The following is a 17,394-nucleotide window of genomic DNA, read 5'->3' on the forward strand; positions in this document are numbered from 1 at the left end:
ATATGTCGATAAGTAAACCAAGTAATACATGGTAAAAGTAGCATAAAGGTGGCTTGTGTTAGGAGTCCAAGGGGTTGGTTTACTTTTGAGAATGCTTTGTTTGCCTTGCTCTTCTTCAGACAACTTTATTTTTGCTTCCTGAAGAAGGGATAAGTCAGTTGATTCTTCTGAAGAAATGGAAGCAAAGCGCTATGCCGGGGTAGGGGGAGCAAAAGAAACGGCTCTGAAGAAAGATATTGGGTTTCCCAATGAGATGCACCAACCTCGGGTAGCTTTACACTTAACCCCACAAGGTTCCGAGATGGAGCTTAACCTGAGTTGGTTAAGAATGTGATGGTCTTGTTTCACACGGTGCACGATTCCATGGATAGTTTTATTTGACATCGTGATTGAGGACATAGCTTACTATCATCAGCTTTGATCATGCAAATTGATCAATTAACCTTAGATTAGATTAAAGAATACATTGATCCTTTTGTTAACATCTTCTTTAATTTTTTATTCTCAATAGTTGGTTTTTATGTCAGAATGAGATGTACTGTTTATCTCTTTTGAAGAGCATTGTAGTAAAACGATTAGTTATTGTTGTCAATAGTAAATACGATTGTTGCAATAATAAAAAAAACTGTGTAATTGTAATCTAATTATTTTTCTTTTATGATTTAATGTACATAAATAATTTATGTATTTTTAAAGAGTAAGCAAGACAATTTTAATATGGTTATTTCAGATTTATTTTTGTAACTTTTGAGGCAAAATTGTAATTGTAGAGTATAAGATTAATATTTAACAACCGATAAAAAAAGTCGAATAAATAATTTGCATTATTTAATTTTTTTTGACTTTAAATAGCCGACCTAAATCTAAACAATTCTACCAATCATCCATTGATTAGTTATTGATAAATTGAGTTTTATTTACAGTTTGAACTAGTAAAAAATTATTTGTTTAATTTACATTTACAATTAAAACTAAGTGTTACATTGGTTGTAAATTATAATCATTACTAAAAAATGCATAATATCCTTCAATCATGAACAATTCAAAAAATTAACATACTTGAGGCTTTACAAATTTTATTTCAATTAACACTCATTGGTATTGCAGAAGCAGTGCACCCCTTAAAAGGAATAAGAACAATCCTTTTACAACTGCAGAAAAGGAGACCAAAACTATAATCCTATAATTCAGTATATTCCGATATAAAATTTCCTCTCTACCCAATTGAACAATTTTTTTTTTACCTAAAACATAATTTATAAACAAAATTTTCGAAGCCAGGCCCAGGTTGAATTAATCATTGTGCCTAAAACTTCCATCTTTTAAAAAAATCATAATAATAAAATGAAAGGTATAGGGATTTTGATTCCCTTTTGACTTATTTCCAAACTCTTCACTGCTTTTACTCGGACATGTCTCCATGGTTGCTGCTTTATGCAATGGTTACACGCCTCTTCTTCTTTAATCGCTTGCGCAAACACGCGAGGGTGATGTCTTCCTTATTGATCTTGCTCGGTTCTCTCACAATGTCACGGGGAGCAACGGTCTTGTTTACTACATCAACTATCTCAATGTTTGTGCCATTCTCGCCATCACAATGTTGCAAACCGAATTGGGTTTGATCTATCTTGCTACGTTCATCCATTCCTTCCGATAAACAAGCATTATCAACAATTTCACATCTTCTCTTCTTCAATTTATTACGAAGAAAGCAAGCAAGAGTCTGATGATCTCCGTCTGTCTGACCATCCTCATCTCCAGATGGCTTGTTGCTCTTTCTGCTCTTGCTTTGCTGCTGCTTAGTTCTGTTCTTTTTCGTATTTTTAGTTGCTGAAAGGTTCTTGAAGTGTTCAGCTACGATGGTTCTTGAACTTTTAGAGGTCAATGAGTTAATGCAAGTTTTCCTCTTCGATCGAGCTTTAGCTTTCCTAGAAGCATCATCCGCACAGAGAATTTCAGATTCAACACCGCTGTTTTGCATCACTTCAGCACCATCATCACCTCCCGAAAACATGGGAATCTCAGAACAGATAGAATACTGTTCTTCATGTGATTCTGTGCAGATACTCCTCTTGGGAAACTGTTTAGGTGATGCTTTGTGATTCTTTCTCCTCTTTACAGTAAGACTGCTACCAAATGATTCAGCCTCATGATTACCAGTCATACATAATGTTGAAAGTAGGTGAGATGAGCAATTATCCTGCACTGATTCGACGAATTTACTACTCTCTGACTGTTGTTTTCTTTTATACGTCTGAACCGCACCATCCTGCATTCTGTCACTGCAATTAACATGTCCAGAATGTGGTTGTTTTCTTTTCTTTTGAATGGCAACATGTGCTGGTTTGGTATGATTATTATTTCCTGAAGGTGGTTCTCTCTTTCTTTTCTTTTGAAAGGTAACATCTTCTGCTGGTTCAGTACAATTGTTATTCTCCAAAGGTGGGTTTCGTCCAGTAGTAGTCTGAGCTCCTTTTCTACAACTCTTGTCGCTCCTCTTTTCTGGGGAAAGCCTGTAGCACGAGGGCAAAGGAATAAGAGATCTCTAGCAAATTTGCAAGGGGAAAATCATAGTTGGCATGAATATACAAGAACTGAAATAGCAATGATAGGCTAAATGAAAATATAGGGACTTCATCATTCAGTTGAATAAGGAGCTACGAAATTGGATGTCAAAAATCTCACCTTAAAGCTGCAGCATTTTCCTTCTCGGATTCTGGTCTTCTTCGTCTGCATACAACAAAAAGATACAAGTTAAAAGGAAAGAGAGAGAGAGAAACAGAATGAGAATGAGATTAGCTTGATTGTTTTACCTTCGTTTCCCTTTTTCTTTACTTGGTTCAGAAGTTGCAGTTATCATTGGTAATTGAATATTAAAATCATTGGGGCCAAGGGCAGGACGCTCAGATTCCCGATCTACAAAATTCGATATAAGAGCGGCTTTACGTATTTTCCTAGCTTCTTGAAGCAAAGGCACTTCTTCCGGATGCAACGTTTTCCACCTCCTATTAAAAAGACAAGGGTGCAATTAAAAGGTTGTCTAGAAAGACAAAACAAACATGGTATTGGCATTATATAACCAACATAAGGAAAAATAATGCACGATTAGATGCTTTAGCTTAACTAGGAGTATAAATGAGTCAAATCTGCTCACATTCTATAGGAGTTTATTTTTATGTACTCTTTTCCATATAATGTGCAAATATAAAGATAACCTCATGATCAAACTTGCGTTCATGCTCAAGCTCAATGTTCAGCAATATTTTAGGTTTATGGCAATCAAAACTAATTGATTTAAACTCAAGTAGCTAGATATTAATTATTCTAAGTCAAGCCTGAGTTAAGTTCAAAGAAACTTAATGTAAACTGAAAGCTTGTGTTTCATAATCAACTCGAGCTTCAGCTCTTCACCAATGTCACTTTATCCAAAGCTCATTAACCGCTTTAGGAAAAGTTGATACTGTTATGTTATGGCACTTTCGTTTAGGCCATCCTAGTTTCCAATACCTTGCAAAATTGTTTCCTGCTCTATTCATTAATAAAAGGCCTAATTCTTTTTCTTGCAAAGTTTGCTCTCTTGCCAAACATACTAAATCATCTTATTTTCCTTCTACATACAAGCCTTCTTACCCTTTTGCTTTGATCCATAGTGATATTTGGGGCCCTTCTCGGGTGAAGAATGCTGATAATTGTAAGTGGTTTATCACTTTTATTGATGATCACAGTAGGATAACTTGGACTTATTTGCTGAAAGATAAATCTGAAACTGCTAGTGTTTTTGTGCAATTTTATAACATGGTTCTCACTCAATTTGGGTCTAAAATCCAGCTCTTTAAATCTGATAATGGCAGTGAATTTTTTGCTAGGTCTTTAGGTGATTTTTTTAAGGAAAAGGGCATAGTTCAGATTAGTTCTTGTGTTGGAACCCCACAGCAAAACGGCATTGCCGAAAGAAAAAATAGGCACCTTCTTGAAGTTACTCGTTCTCTTCTATTTACCACTAATGTTTCTAAATATTTGTGGGGGGAAGCCTTATTAACTGCCACATATTTAATCAACCGGATGCCTAGTAAGGTTTTAAAATTTCAAACGCCTCAATCTATATTTTTGCAGCACTTTCCTCATTTTAAGCCTATCTCCTCCATTCTGCCACTTAAAATTTTTGGCTGCACTGTTTTTATCCAAAATATTGCTCCTAATAAGTCCAAGTTAGATCCTAAGTCTTTAAAATGTGTATTGGTTGGGTAGTCTTCACTTAAGAAGGGTTATAAATGGTCTCTACATCCTCCCTACCTCTCCTAAAATTCGAGTACTCCTAAGTTTGGCTGTAAATTGCGATTGGAAATTACACCAACTTGATGTAAAAAACGCATTTCTTAATGGCAAGCTTGAGGAAGAAGTCTATATGCAATTGCCACCTGGCTCAAAGTCTATTGAAGGTAGCAACAAGGTTTGCAAGCTCAACAAGTCTCTATACGGGTTAAAACAATCACCCAGAGCTTGGTTCGAGAGGTTCACTAAAGTCATTCTTCAAAATGGCTACAAGCAGTCCCTTGCCAATCATACGCTTTTCATCAAGGTAACTTCTACAAATAAGAAAGCTATCCTAATTGTGTATGTGGATGACATCATTCTTACTGGAGATGATGAGGAAGAGATTAGCAATTTGAAGAAGTTGTTAAACAGGGAATTCGAAACCAAGGACTTGGGAAAGCTAAGGTATTTCCTAGGAATGGAGGTGGCAAGATCAAAAGAAGGACTTGTGATCAACCAGAGAAAGTATGTACTTGATTTACTCAAAGAAACTGGTTTTCTTGGCTGTAAGCCGGCTGATACACCAATGGAGGCAAACTTGAGATTCAATAAAGAAGATGAGTCCTTAGTAGACAGAGAGAAATTTCAAAGGTTAGTTGGGAAACTAATCTACTTATCCTTGACAAGGCCAGATATAGCTTTTCCCGTAAATGTGATAAGTCAACACATGACTAATCCTACTGAAGAGCATATGGCAGCAGCAAATAGAATTCTCAAGTACTTGAAGAAAACTCCAGGACACGGCTTAATGTTAAAGAAGACACAAGACAGAACTGTTAAGATTTTTACAGACTCTAGTTGGGCTGGAGATCTCACTGAAAGAAGATCCACTAGTGGGTACTGCACTTTTGTTTGGGGTAACCTTACAACTTGGAGAAGTAAGAAACAATCTGTTGTTTCAAGAAGTAGTGCTGAAGCTGAATTTAGAGCACTAGCTTTGGGGATATGAGAAGGAATTTGGCTACTTAAATTACTAAAAGAACTTGGCACAAATCAGGAGGATCATTTGAAGTTTTGTGTGATAATCAATCTGCCATTCAGATTGCCAAGAACCCAGTTCAACATGACCGAAAAAAGCATGTTGAAATTGATAGGCATTTTATTGCTGATCAAGTCAACAAAAAGACAGCCACTCTTTCTTACATTCCTTCAGAAGGACAACAGATTGCAGACATTCTTACCAAGGCTTTACCAAAACCTGTGTTCAATAAATTCCTATTCAAGCTGGGATTATACAATGTATATTCTCCAACTTGAGGGGGAGTGTAGGAATATTCTGTAAATATTTTAGGAATATTTTGTAGATATTTTTTTTTTATTAAAATCCCTTATTTTAAGGGATCATATCTCCTATTTAGTATCTTTCCTAACTTAGAGTTTCCTAAAGTAGTGTCATAGGTTGTATGATTTATGTTCTTTTTAGGATAAAATACTCTGGTTTCTACACATACCTCCAACACTGGTTATCGGTTCGTGAAGCCACGCATGTGGCAACCTTTGACCAGCAATATCCATGTTCTTCAATGGCGGCTTCCAGTCTTGAGTCTTCTTCTTCAGTCCAAATGCCTACATTCAAAGCTGGATCTAAGGAATTGACCCACCTGGCAATAGAGTGAAAAATTAACAATTCCATTTAATTAATGCCATGTTAGTTGACTTCAAGATTTTGATTACATACCTTTCTCTACATTGCACTTGAGTTCGACCAGGAACAACCTCAGCTATTTTTCTCCAATTTTTAGGGCCAAAAAGCAACACAGCCACTTTCAAGCATTTATCTTCATCACGCGTCCATCTCCCAACTCTCTGCCTGGTCGGATGAAGTGATTTTTTCCATCTGCATATTAAAAGACTCTCATTAGTATAAGAAAAGGATGATAAGCAAGATCTGCCATGTAATTCCTATATGATGAATGTATAGCATGCATTCCTAACATGCAGTAGATAGGGCAACAAAGGGCCCTCCATGGAAATAGGTGGAGCATGGAGTTACTTTAGCAGAGATTTCAGTTCAAGATACCAATGGCAACATGAAAGCGTATAGTAAATGTCATTGCAATGAAATATATAGAATACTCGGAAGGCAAGAAAAATTTCAATGCAAAATGCCCTTGTAACAAAAAGATTATGCAAAAAGGGAGACATACAAAATGATAATTGGCGTTGATTATATTAAGACTCTTAAAATGTGGATGTATCAAAATATATATCTATATAATCAACATTTGCAATTCTTTGGATCATATATAATGATTTCGATTACATTTTAAAAGGTATGATTAAATAAACTTATAGAAGGTGACTTATGTAAGAATAAATCATGTTCATAATAGACAAATAAATAAAATTTAAAGCACAGAGCAAATGATTTGACTTGCACATATCTTACTCAATTCATTCACTAGAACAACTTTTATGACATTAGCTGGAAAGGTATGACATAATTATATACAATAAAAAATATTGAAGCGGTTAACTGACCTATTAGAGCATTGAGTGCCAGTCCGTCCTTTCAATGTAGAAGCCACAGATTGCCAATCACTTTCACCAAAAACCTCAACAGCAATGCGAAGTTGATCATCCTCCTCTTCAGTCCATTCCCTTTTCAGTATGCATGGATTCAAACTCCTCTGATACCGTGCCAGGCATTGAAATGGAGTCCTGTTTGACCCCAATGATACCGCAATATCAAACCAGTTATCAATCCCCATTTCTTGAACAATAAGCAAAATATTCTTATCTTCTTCAGCAGTCCACGGATTGCGATTGATGAGGGGATCTTCATGATTCAGCCAACTGCAGGAGTGAAAGAAGAATATAAAGATAAAATCATAAAAAAAAAAAAGGAAAAGATAATGCCTATATAATGGTTCTGGACTGAAGGGCATGAGAAATGAAAGCATCATAGATAACTGTGATGACAATCATCACAGATGCATTAAACAGTAAATACCACTGTTGAGTAAAGCACATCTCATGTAGGAGTCCCACCTGTATGACCTGCACAAACCTTGCACTTTTATTCAAATCCAACAATGGTAAACACATCTGTGGTTGTCATCGTCATAGACATCTGATAAGCTTGCCTCATTGAAGGACACATGCTTCAGAGAAAATCGGTGAACATGAAAAACTAGTTAAGCACTACACAGATTGACAAACAAATAACACAAATCTAGGAAGTATGACACGTGTTAGTATAATTTTTTTTGGAAATAAAAAACCAATAACTGTAACCGCATCTGTGATGGTCAGCATCATGGACATCTATGAAGCTAGGTTCATTAGAACAAGCCTTAGAGAATCAAGATCTATTTCTAATTAAAAGTCCAAGGATAGCATGGCGGCAGGATGTAAGAAATTCATTCAATGGTGGAAACAGATAGGCTTTGGGTCCCACAATCAATTCAAGTATGTTTTATGTATATCCTAGCCCCATAATAAAACAGAACGGAGAGCGAAAGTTGGTAAACAAAAATTTGGCAACAAGAAGCATAAAAAATAAGTTAAGACAAAGGAGGAAAAAACACAAAAAATGAATGGTAAAGTGCAATTTCAATGCATGGAATGCCTTATGTTCTTTTAAATATATATGAGCCTGTGTGTATAGAAAAGATAACCATGCAGAAGATGCTTACCGAGTTTCACATTCTGCCCCAGAATGACCCTTAACATAAAAGGAAGCTAACTGGTTCCAGTCCACTTTAGGAAGAAATTCCCTAATCCTCTCTGGGGTGATTTCAAGATCTTTTACTGTTGCAATGATGCCGTCCAAATTATTTCCATCTTGAGGTGACCCATCTGAAGTACTGGCAAGATAAAGTGCATGAGTATAATGCACAAATATTCCAAATGAACAACAAAGTCAAAAGAGAGGGAAACATATCTTTCTAAATCTAGTGATATCCCAGAAGTATATGAAGAGGATAAGAAAAGCAGCTCTTGCTTTCTTCCATTTTCAAATTGTTTTATATATTTCAGCAATTAAATGAATATTTAGAAGTTCAAAAATAAGAAAACAATCTTATAAAGATGCGCTGAACGGCCCCCAAAACTTTGTTATCTGACATGCTACACCAGATACTCTTGAATAGGTTTGAGCAGTGCATAAAATTTAATATATCCAGTATGCAGCCCAAACTACAGTGACATATCAAAAGAAATTTGCAGGGAACATGCACTGGGAAATTAGATGTCTTCCATCCATATTATAACAGTTAACCAATCATAACTTTATCTTAATTTGATTCACAAGATGCATTATTAGCCTTGTGAGTTGCAAGCCATATCAATTTAAGACCTGACTTCAAACACAAAACAAATGATTTAGATATTGAACAAAAACAAATAATATAACTATTAGGAAAACATACCTCAACCAACCCACAGAAACTTGAAGTGCCCTCTCTTGAAACTGTTGCCTTATTCCCTTTTCAAGATTTTCTCTTTCTTCTCTGGACCAATTTTTCCGCTCAAGCTTAAGTGGAAAATCTATTAAAGCCATTCTGTAACTGGCTACACTAGAGTTCTCTAGAGGACCATAATCAGCAGTTACTCTCTTATCATTAACCTGCAGCAGCAAAATATGTCATACTCATCAGCAAATGGCACCCTAAAAATCAATCTACAATAAATTTGACACATTTGCAGTCATACATAGAAGCAAAAACAATTATTAGACCTTCACTTGTAATGATTAAGGCTACAGACACAGATGCACCTGGTAAAACAAACATAAATATAAAGAAAGCATATGCATCTATAACTATACCGCACAAACTACAGTCCTCCATAAACATTTTCTCTATCTGTCCTATAATGTCAGTTATTAGAGTGCCCTTGAGAGAATGAAGTTGAAGGAATAATATAACTTTCATAAAGGATATTTAATACTGTGCCAAAGAGAAACAATTAAATCGATAATTGACATTAGGTTCATAAAATGCAAACAGAAAGATGGATTAACATTATGGCTGGTTGGTGAGAACGAGGAAACATGATACTGTTTCAGGTCTTTGAATATCTATTAAATGGTACACGAATATAGTGCCAACCTTTCAGCTTTACCATATCAAAATGTAAGAAACTCAAAGACGTCACTGAAGAAAATCACTGGCATATATTTTGATATGTGCAGTGTTGTCAAGGGTAAGAAACACATTTAAGTGCTAGAATCCTTATATTGCTTGATGTGCAAGGCACTATAAAAGTGCTCAGCCTAGGATGTAAGGCACAATATGTATACATGTGTATTTTGTAATTGAGTTTATATATGCAAGTAAATAAGCTTAAAAACTCTAGACAGGGGTCTGATTTATCCAACAAACATGCAAATTTTTATCCTTTTCCTGTTGGCCAATATACATTATTTCCTTACAGTGTCACGTTTATTGTTGAATGCTCAAATATTGAGAACTAGAGAATTTGATATTATTCGTTTCTTACTAGCGTGCCTAGATGCACGCCTTGACACACTAGATAAGTGCAAATAATTTATTGGGAAAGCTAACTCAACAAGATCTAGTTAGTGAACACATTGGAAGTTGAAACTTAAAATAATGTTATCCACAGAAAATGTTTTGAAATGCAGAATGTACCGTACTAAAATTTCGAAAGTATAACAGGTTCACAAGCCACTAATTAGGAGAATTTATCAGAAAAATATATGCTAGCATGAGAAAGATATAAAAGGAAAAAATAAGAGTACAAGACTAGATATGTTTTAAGACACCAAATATGAGCAATGATATCTCAAGTATGCATAAGATGATCAAGGCTGAGATGTACATTGAGATGAGTTCATAAGAGAAAGCTGGACATCAAAAAATTCAAGGCAAAAAATACAAGAAACATGCTTAAGAGAGTTTAGACAAGTAAAGAGCATGGTACAGGTGCTCCTAAAAGAGATTTAACTAGGATATAGGAAATCCATATCAAGGGGATGATTGATGACCAAAGGAGGGAGATGATGGTAATTAGAGAGAAAAAACCCTTTCTTCTCCAGCTCATTGAAGATATGAATTAAACTGAGAAAATGTAGAAATATCATCTATGTAGCCAACCCCACTTAATAGAGAAAGTCCTATGTTACTATTGTAGCACTAAAAAGCATTAAACCACACAATAATTTGCTAAGCAAAATCTACTCCCACATCACTATGTAACTGACACCATAACCATGTGTCAAGTTAAGTTTGTTCATCTATTTAGTAGCACACTTTGACAATGTTTCTTATCACAATCTTGCAAACCTTCTTCAAGGAATAGGCACTTTCGATATCCAAACCATAAACATACTATTCATTCCAAAAATTAAATACACACACATATATAAGTTCTATGAGAATAATTAGAATCATCAAAAGTCAAAGAAAAAAATGGTTACCTCGGGTTCCTCAAAAGTCCTCAACTTCCTGGCTGAAATTAGTTGTATACGAGGATCCTTCTTTGCTGATAATGCTCGGCCTGTTAATTTTTTGCAAGAAACCTGAAAGTCTCTAAGAATTTTAACACGTTCCTTCAATTTCTTGTTCTCCTCAATTTTAACTTCAATGTGAGCCAACTTACTTCGAAGAAACGTCTGATAAGACCTGTTCTTTTTAATTGCATCAAAGAGAAGTTGCGCAGACTTTGGAAATCTTGAGGACTTGTATGTTGATAACACGTTGACATCAGACTGGTCACATTGAACTAAACTTAGAGGCTGCATCTCCGCATTGTCACTTGAAACATGGGAAATATTGCCAGTCTGCACATAATCTAGAAAATTTTCACATATATCATTGCCTGTTGCATCTTTTAAGGGTGTTCTAGTCATATAAATGGGCTCTGTTTTCTCCACGTTATCCTCTCTGCTGTTTTTCCTGGTGCCTGATCAATATATTTAAGAGAAACATAAACGAGGGGCATAAATGAGCAGCAACTATAGGTAATTGTTCATGTTTTAACATAAATGTATGGACTACAGACAGAAACTGAGAAGAAGCAGAGGAGATTGATATCAACATAAACAATATCTTAGGAACAGCTAACAAAAGCTTAAGTCCTGTATTAGAGTTAAATAATAAGAACTTAAGGTCTATATTAGATTTAAATAGTATTGACAAACAAATGTTATCAAAAAAGATACTCATCACTGGTAATATAATGAATTCAACCATTGCCTTTAACACATACGTATGGCATTCAACAAAAAGAGTGAAAACAAGCTTCCATGAGATCTCCAATAATTTTAAAATTTTGAACCCAGAAGAGAAAAATGGAAAGAAAAATTTTGGTATAGTTTTCACTTATACACTTCTACCAAGTTACATATGCAACCAAAATTTGAACTTCTTTATCCGTATTTTATTAATAATACTTCTAAATTCATCCTTCAAACATCTTCTCTATCAAACATGCGATTTTTGATATATTAAAAAAAAGCACTCGATCAATAACCATAGCAACGATTAGAACACAAGAAATAACACTAAGCAGAGACCAACCATAACAGTACCTTGAACCGAAAAATAGTAGCAAGGCCGAAATTCAGAACTTGAGATGATAACATCATGGTTTCAGATATAAAATTCGAACTAAAAAATGAAATAATGAAAATTTATATAACGAAACACAAAAATTCATTATCGAATTAAACAGAATTCATTAGAACTTCAACTCACTACACTTTAAAACCTTAGTTTCAAGGAGGATAGAGACTTACAATCGGTAGAATAAGCCAAAAACCGCTTCTGAATAACACGAAGAGTCTCGAAATCATCTTCAGCATCCTCATCCGAAGAAATTGGAGGAAGAGTGCAGAGAGGCTTCAAAGAAAGAGGCTCATAAACATCCTCGGAAAGCGCCAATCGATTCCGTATACTCCGGAAAATCTCCAGATCATCCTCGCTCCCCGAATCCGCGGACGCAGGCGAGGCGGCGGTCGAAGTGGAAGGCCGTTCGTTGTCGACGGATACGATATCGAGGCCGTTAAGGTCGGTTCCGGTGCGCAAACAGGCTTTCTTTAGAGCTTCCATGTCCTCGTCAAAACCGACGCCGTTTTCATTGCCGGAGAGTTCAACGTCATCTATATCTTCTTCATCGTTCACGGTGTCGTATTGGTCTTTTAGTGACATTGCTCTGGCTTATTTGTTGAGACGAGAAAGCTAAAAAAATTTACAAAAGGTTTAGGTGGAATTGCAGTGAAGCTTGCAGGGGAATGCTAAAGAAGTTTAAACAGAGAACAGCAACGTAGAAATAAACAAACAAGCGGTGGTTTCTGCTTCCGATTCGAACAAAAGAATACATACAACGGTTCATGGGTCTCTGCTAGGGCGAAAATGAGAGATCCATTAATATTTTTGGGTTAGAGAAAAAAATATGGGCCCATGGGTTGGGCTTTATTTTTATATCCAATGAGGAAGAAAACATAAATTATTGGGTTAATTCTACTAGACGTCCCATGTTATGATTCAAATTTAAATTTGACCCTAAACTATAAAACATTTCAATTGAATTCTCAAAGTATAAAGTCTTTTATGTCAGCCTATCTCTTTTTTAGATCATATATGTGCTTGATTCTTATGAAAATTATCATGTTTTTTGAAAATTAATTTTTTAATTTAGTATGTTTTATTTTTGTAATAAATTATTAGTCTCCTAAGACAATATTGTAACATTTAAAAAGAAATGATATTGTTCTTTATACTTCCTAATTAATTTTTTTTTACTAAATTAACCCTCTGAAGAAGTTGAAGAAGAAAGAAAAACATCTTTTCATTGGCCATTTGCCTATTGAAATTATTCGTTAAACAATTAAGTATTAAATTTCGAACTTTTATCATTAGCTTGGTGGTTAAGAGATGTTTTACCTATAAAATTCACTCGAGTTTAAACCATTTATTTTGTAACTATTAATAATTAGATGATCGAAAAAAAAATTTATTAATTTTTAAATGATTATTTTATAATTTTTTTTATAATTAAGTGATAAAATAACATAGGTGATTATTAATGGAATTTACCCTTATTTTGTTTAGATTATTATCATTGAACATATATTATTTGTTACAGTACTCAACCTCCTTTAAATTTCCATATATTGCCCGCTCTCCGAAAACACTGCTCCAAACTTTTGCATTTTGATGCTGAAACTGAAAGCCATGCGCAGGAGATACCGTTGGAGGCAGTTACATTCCATCAAAGAACTACGAACGAACCCAAATTCATATCCATCGAAGAAGACATTAACTCAGAGAAGACACAATGACAAACCCCGACCAGTTGGTGACTCCGACATAAAGCAATGGAACATGACCATATCTTACTACATGCGCAATTCCCAGCTGGACTCAGCTCTTCATTTCTTTAACTTGATGCCACGCCGGAGCTCCGTTTCTTACAATGCAATGATATCTGGGTACTTGATGAACGGTCGGTTTGATCTCGCGAGGAACTTGTTCGATGAAATGCCTGAAAGAGACTTGGTTTCTTGGAATGTTTTGATTAGTGGGTGTGTAAGGAACAATAAACTTGCTGCTGCGAGGGAATTGTTTGAGGAAATGCCTGAAAGGGACGTTGTTTCGTGGAATGCGATGTTGTCTGGGTATGCGCAGAATGGTTGCATTGATGAGGCAAGGAAGATTTTTGATAGAATGCCTTGTAAGAATTCGATATCGTGGAATGCTTTGCTTGCAACTTATGTACAGAATGGGAAGATGGAAGAAGCTTGTAGGTTGTTTGAATCGAAATTGGATTGGGATTTGGTTTCTTGGAATTGTTTGATGGGTGGGTTTGTGAAAAAGAAGATGTTGGTTGATGCTAGAAGGGTTTTTGATAGAATTCCTCTCAGAGATAAAATCTCTTGGAATACTATCATTACTGGTTATGCACAAAATGGTGAGATTGGTGAAGCTAGGAGATTGTTTAATGAGTCTCCGGTTCGAGATGTATTTACATGGACAGCGATGGTGTCTGGTTTGGTGCAGAATGGACTGGTTGATGAAGCTAGGGAAACTTTTGACCAAATGCCACAAAAGAATGCTGTTTCATGGAATGCAATGATTGCAGGGTTTGTACAATGTAAGAGAATGGACATGGCTAGGAAATTGTTTGACAAAATGCCATTTCGAGATGTCACTACTTGGAATACAATGATCACGGGGTATGCTCAGAGTGGTGAGACAGCTCATGCTAGGGACTTTTTTGATCGAATGCCTCAACGTGATCCTGTTTCTTGGGCAGCAATGATTGCAGGTTATGCTCAAAGTGGTTATAGTGAAGAGGCTTTACGCCTTTTCGTAGACATGAAACGAGATGGAGAAAGGTTGAATAGGTCATCATTTGCCTGTGCCTTGAGCACGTGTGCGCATATTGCTGCTTTAGAATTGGGGATGCAGTTGCATGGGCGGCTGGTTAAGGCCGGATATGAAAGTGGGTCCTTTGTTGGAAATGCCGTGCTTTTAATGTACTGCAAGTGTGTAGGCATAGAAGAAGCTTGTAGTGCATTTGAAGAGATAACGGAGAAGGACATTGTCTCGTGGAATACAATGATTGCTGGTTATGCAAGACATGGATTTGGTAAAGAGGCCCTAAAGATTTTCGAGTCAATGAAGGCAGCTGGTGTCAAACCAAATGATACCACTATGGTAATTATTAAGTAACTTTAAAATTTAACCTGCTATTAGAAATACTCTGGCCATATGTTATTAATTCATTTCCTTAAACATATTCCACACTCAAGACATGGTGTCAACCATGCCCCAAAAATAGTATTTTTTTTTTTTAAAAAGTCACATATCCTATCCTAGTGATTAACTTGAGGTTTAGCTGAGATGAGAGTTAATAAGACTTATCTTCTCAGAAATGGAAGGAATGTTTTAATCTGATGCAATACTGCTTCGATTTTCAATGGCAACCTTCGTCTAGGAGAGGCAATCGAGAAAACTCTTTAAATGTGGAACATTTTCTTCTACGTCATGTAGTTCGTAGTTTTTTACTTTTGTAGTTTATTGTTTCAGGTCGGAGTACTGTCAGCTTGTAGTCATGCTGGCTTAGTGGATAGGGGCATGGAATATTTCTACTTGATGAACCAAGATTATGGTATAACAGCAAATTCACGACACTATACTTGCATGGTTGATCTTCTTGGCCGAGCTGGTCGATTGGATGAGGCCCAGAAGTTTATCAGAAACATGCCCTTCGAACCAGATGCAGCAACATGGGGTGCTTTACTTGGTGCAAGCAGAATTCATGGCAATACCAAATTAGCTGAAATGGCTGCCGAGTTGATTTTCGAAATGGAACCTGAGAATGCAGGAATGTATGTTCTTCTCTCAAATTTATATGCAGCTTCTGGTAGATGGGCTGATGTTAGTAAGATTAGATTAAAAATGAGGGATACTGGCGTGAAGAAAATACCGGGGTGTAGTTGGCTTGAGGTCCAGAACAAGATCCATACATTTTCAGTTGGAGACTCATGCCACCCGGATAGGGATAAAATCTATGCTTATTTAGAAGAATTAGATCTTAAAATGAAGCGTGAGGGCTATGTGTCCTCTATAAAATTGATATTACATGATGTAGATGAGGAAGAGAAGGAACACATGCTCAAGTATCACAGTGAAAAATTGGCTGTGGCTTATGGTATTCTATCTATTCCTGCTGGTAGACCAATTCGTGTGATAAAAAACTTGCGTGTTTGCGAAGACTGTCACAATGCCATCAAATACATATCAAAGATTGTTGGCCGGCTGATTATCTTAAGGGATTCTAACCGCTTTCACCATTTCAGGGAAGGTTCATGTTCTTGTGGGGATTACTGGTAAGAATGTATCAGAAGCTGTTTAAAGTGGAATGGCTAAGGATTGATAAAATATATTTGCAGCCTTTAATCCTTAGTTTTTTTAGATATACATTTTCAGAATCTTATTAGATGCTTCCGAGTTAGCAAAAGCCTAAGGTAAACAATGTGCTGCATGTGGAAAGAGCCTACTTCCTTGAAGCCTTCATCCTACAAGTGTAGTAACTTTAAGATAATTATTACATTTTTGTTGAATTTTATGGTTGATTCTTTGGACTAAAGCTGGTCCATGATCAATAATGCGAAATAAATTGAACTTCTAGCATATGGGCGGGGGGGGGGGGAGGCTTTCCTTTGCCATGGTACTATGAAGTAATGCATTTGATCTCTGTATACATTGAGTAAATGCCTCTCTAATGTACTTGGCATGTGGGACAAGGAGGAGCAGACATCAGCTTCTAACTTGCTTTAAATCTAAATTAAATTGGGAACCAACTTACAACGGAATGGAGAGAAAATGGTTGAATTGAATGGTTATCCTTTGCATTTTTGCTGCAGAAAGAAACTTTTCACAGGTATTTTGATTTTTGATTTTGTGATACAAGCCACAGCTTGATTGTCAGCGTCTCTAATCCTTGAACTGTCATTTCTGTAACAGGCAGGCCTTCACCATGCAGGTTGCAATCAGACATTATCTGCCTATGTTTCTCGATCTTATATGTTGGAGTTGTGTGAAGAAGCAATGGCAAATCCAGCAAGGGGAAGATATAATAAACAAATGCAAACTGATCGGGTCAGTCAACAAGCATGGATTAGAGTAAGCAAAAGATTATTCATGATAGATTAAACAGGTTCTATGGTGAATGCTTGTCTATTTACTTTAATATGATTTAAAGGAAACTTTGAATGTTTGGTAATACTATGTTATTGGTAACTTATTCCTGCAAACAATTTTTATGCAACAGATGCTCTGTTATCCTTAATCAAACCATGAAATTGATGGATTTCCTTTTATATATTTAACATCCTATCAAACATGCATTTTAGAAAGAAATGGTCTTGTAACAAATGATATCAGAACAATTCATGTCTACTCAATTTTATTTTACACATAATGCCCCAATGGGTGGGTGGGTAGGTAGGGTGGATTAATCATGAGACTGCGCAAAATTTTTAAAATAATGCAGGCAAAAATGGCAAAAAGGCTCATGACGAGCAACACAAATTTAGATAGGGAAGAATGTCACACTGAGAGCTCTAAAGAAGTGCATTAATCTTGCATCATAAAAGAATATGTC

General features: G+C 35.9%; 2 protein-coding genes across 4 annotated transcripts; one reads left to right on the forward strand and one right to left on the reverse strand.

Annotated features, from left to right (window-relative positions):
* Positions 1 to 1,050: 1,050 nt before the first annotated feature.
* On the reverse strand, positions 1,051 to 12,591 carry LOC107931053 (uncharacterized). 2 transcript variants are annotated; one of them, XM_016862838.2, is made up of 10 exons: positions 12,020 to 12,591; positions 10,700 to 11,184; positions 8,688 to 8,884; positions 7,953 to 8,123; positions 6,796 to 7,110; positions 5,993 to 6,151; positions 5,766 to 5,915; positions 2,814 to 3,005; positions 2,686 to 2,730; positions 1,051 to 2,513 (listed from the first exon to the last, which is right to left on the reverse strand). In XM_016862838.2, exons 1-10 carry the CDS (start codon positions 12,429 to 12,431, stop codon positions 1,433 to 1,435), a joined length of 3,207 nt encoding a protein of 1,068 aa, XP_016718327.1. In that variant the 5' UTR covers positions 12,432 to 12,591; the 3' UTR covers positions 1,051 to 1,432. The 2 variants fall into 2 exon arrangements, with proteins under 2 accessions (XP_016718327.1, XP_016718328.1); XM_016862839.2 differs by lacking the exon at positions 12,020 to 12,591 and having other exon boundaries at positions 10,700 to 10,801; positions 10,882 to 11,184.
* A 735-nt stretch (positions 12,592 to 13,326) lies between these two features.
* Positions 13,327 to 17,060, forward strand: LOC107931014 (pentatricopeptide repeat-containing protein At4g02750). 2 transcript variants are annotated; one of them, XR_005906558.1, is made up of 3 exons: positions 13,327 to 14,942; positions 15,315 to 16,671; positions 16,755 to 17,060. XR_005906558.1 is itself a non-coding variant. In XM_016862787.2 (2 exons), exons 1-2 carry the CDS (start codon positions 13,440 to 13,442, stop codon positions 16,119 to 16,121), a joined length of 2,310 nt encoding a protein of 769 aa, XP_016718276.2. In that variant the 5' UTR covers positions 13,327 to 13,439; the 3' UTR covers positions 16,122 to 17,060. The 2 variants fall into 2 exon arrangements, 1 of the variants encoding a protein (XP_016718276.2); XM_016862787.2 differs by having other exon boundaries at positions 15,315 to 17,060.
* Positions 17,061 to 17,394: the final 334 nt, after the last annotated feature.

The sequence above is a fragment of the Gossypium hirsutum genome, chromosome A12 (assembly GCF_007990345.1).
Source record: "Gossypium hirsutum isolate 1008001.06 chromosome A12, Gossypium_hirsutum_v2.1, whole genome shotgun sequence".
NCBI lineage: Eukaryota > Viridiplantae > Streptophyta > Magnoliopsida > Malvales > Malvaceae > Gossypium > Gossypium hirsutum.

Bases quoted from the DNA above. Each gene is read 5' to 3' on its own strand.
- LOC107931014 (XM_016862787.2), top strand. From the start codon at position 13,440: ATGCTGAAACTGAAAGCCATGCGCAGGAGATACCGTTGGAGGCAGTTA. The intron at 14,943-15,314 runs GTAATTATTAAG...TTATTGTTTCAG, and splicing joins AACCAAATGATACCACTATG to GTCGGAGTACTGTCAGCTTG.
- LOC107931053 (XM_016862838.2), bottom strand. From the start codon at position 12,431: ATGTCACTAAAAGACCAATACGACACCGTGAACGATGAAGAAGATATA. The intron at 6,152-6,795 runs GTCAGTTAACCG...TTTAATATGCAG, and splicing joins GGCACTCAATGCTCTAATAG to ATGGAAAAAATCACTTCATC. The intron at 3,006-5,765 runs GTATGTGTAGAA...TCTTTTTAATAG, and splicing joins ACCGATAACCAGTGTTGGAG to GAGGTGGAAAACGTTGCATC.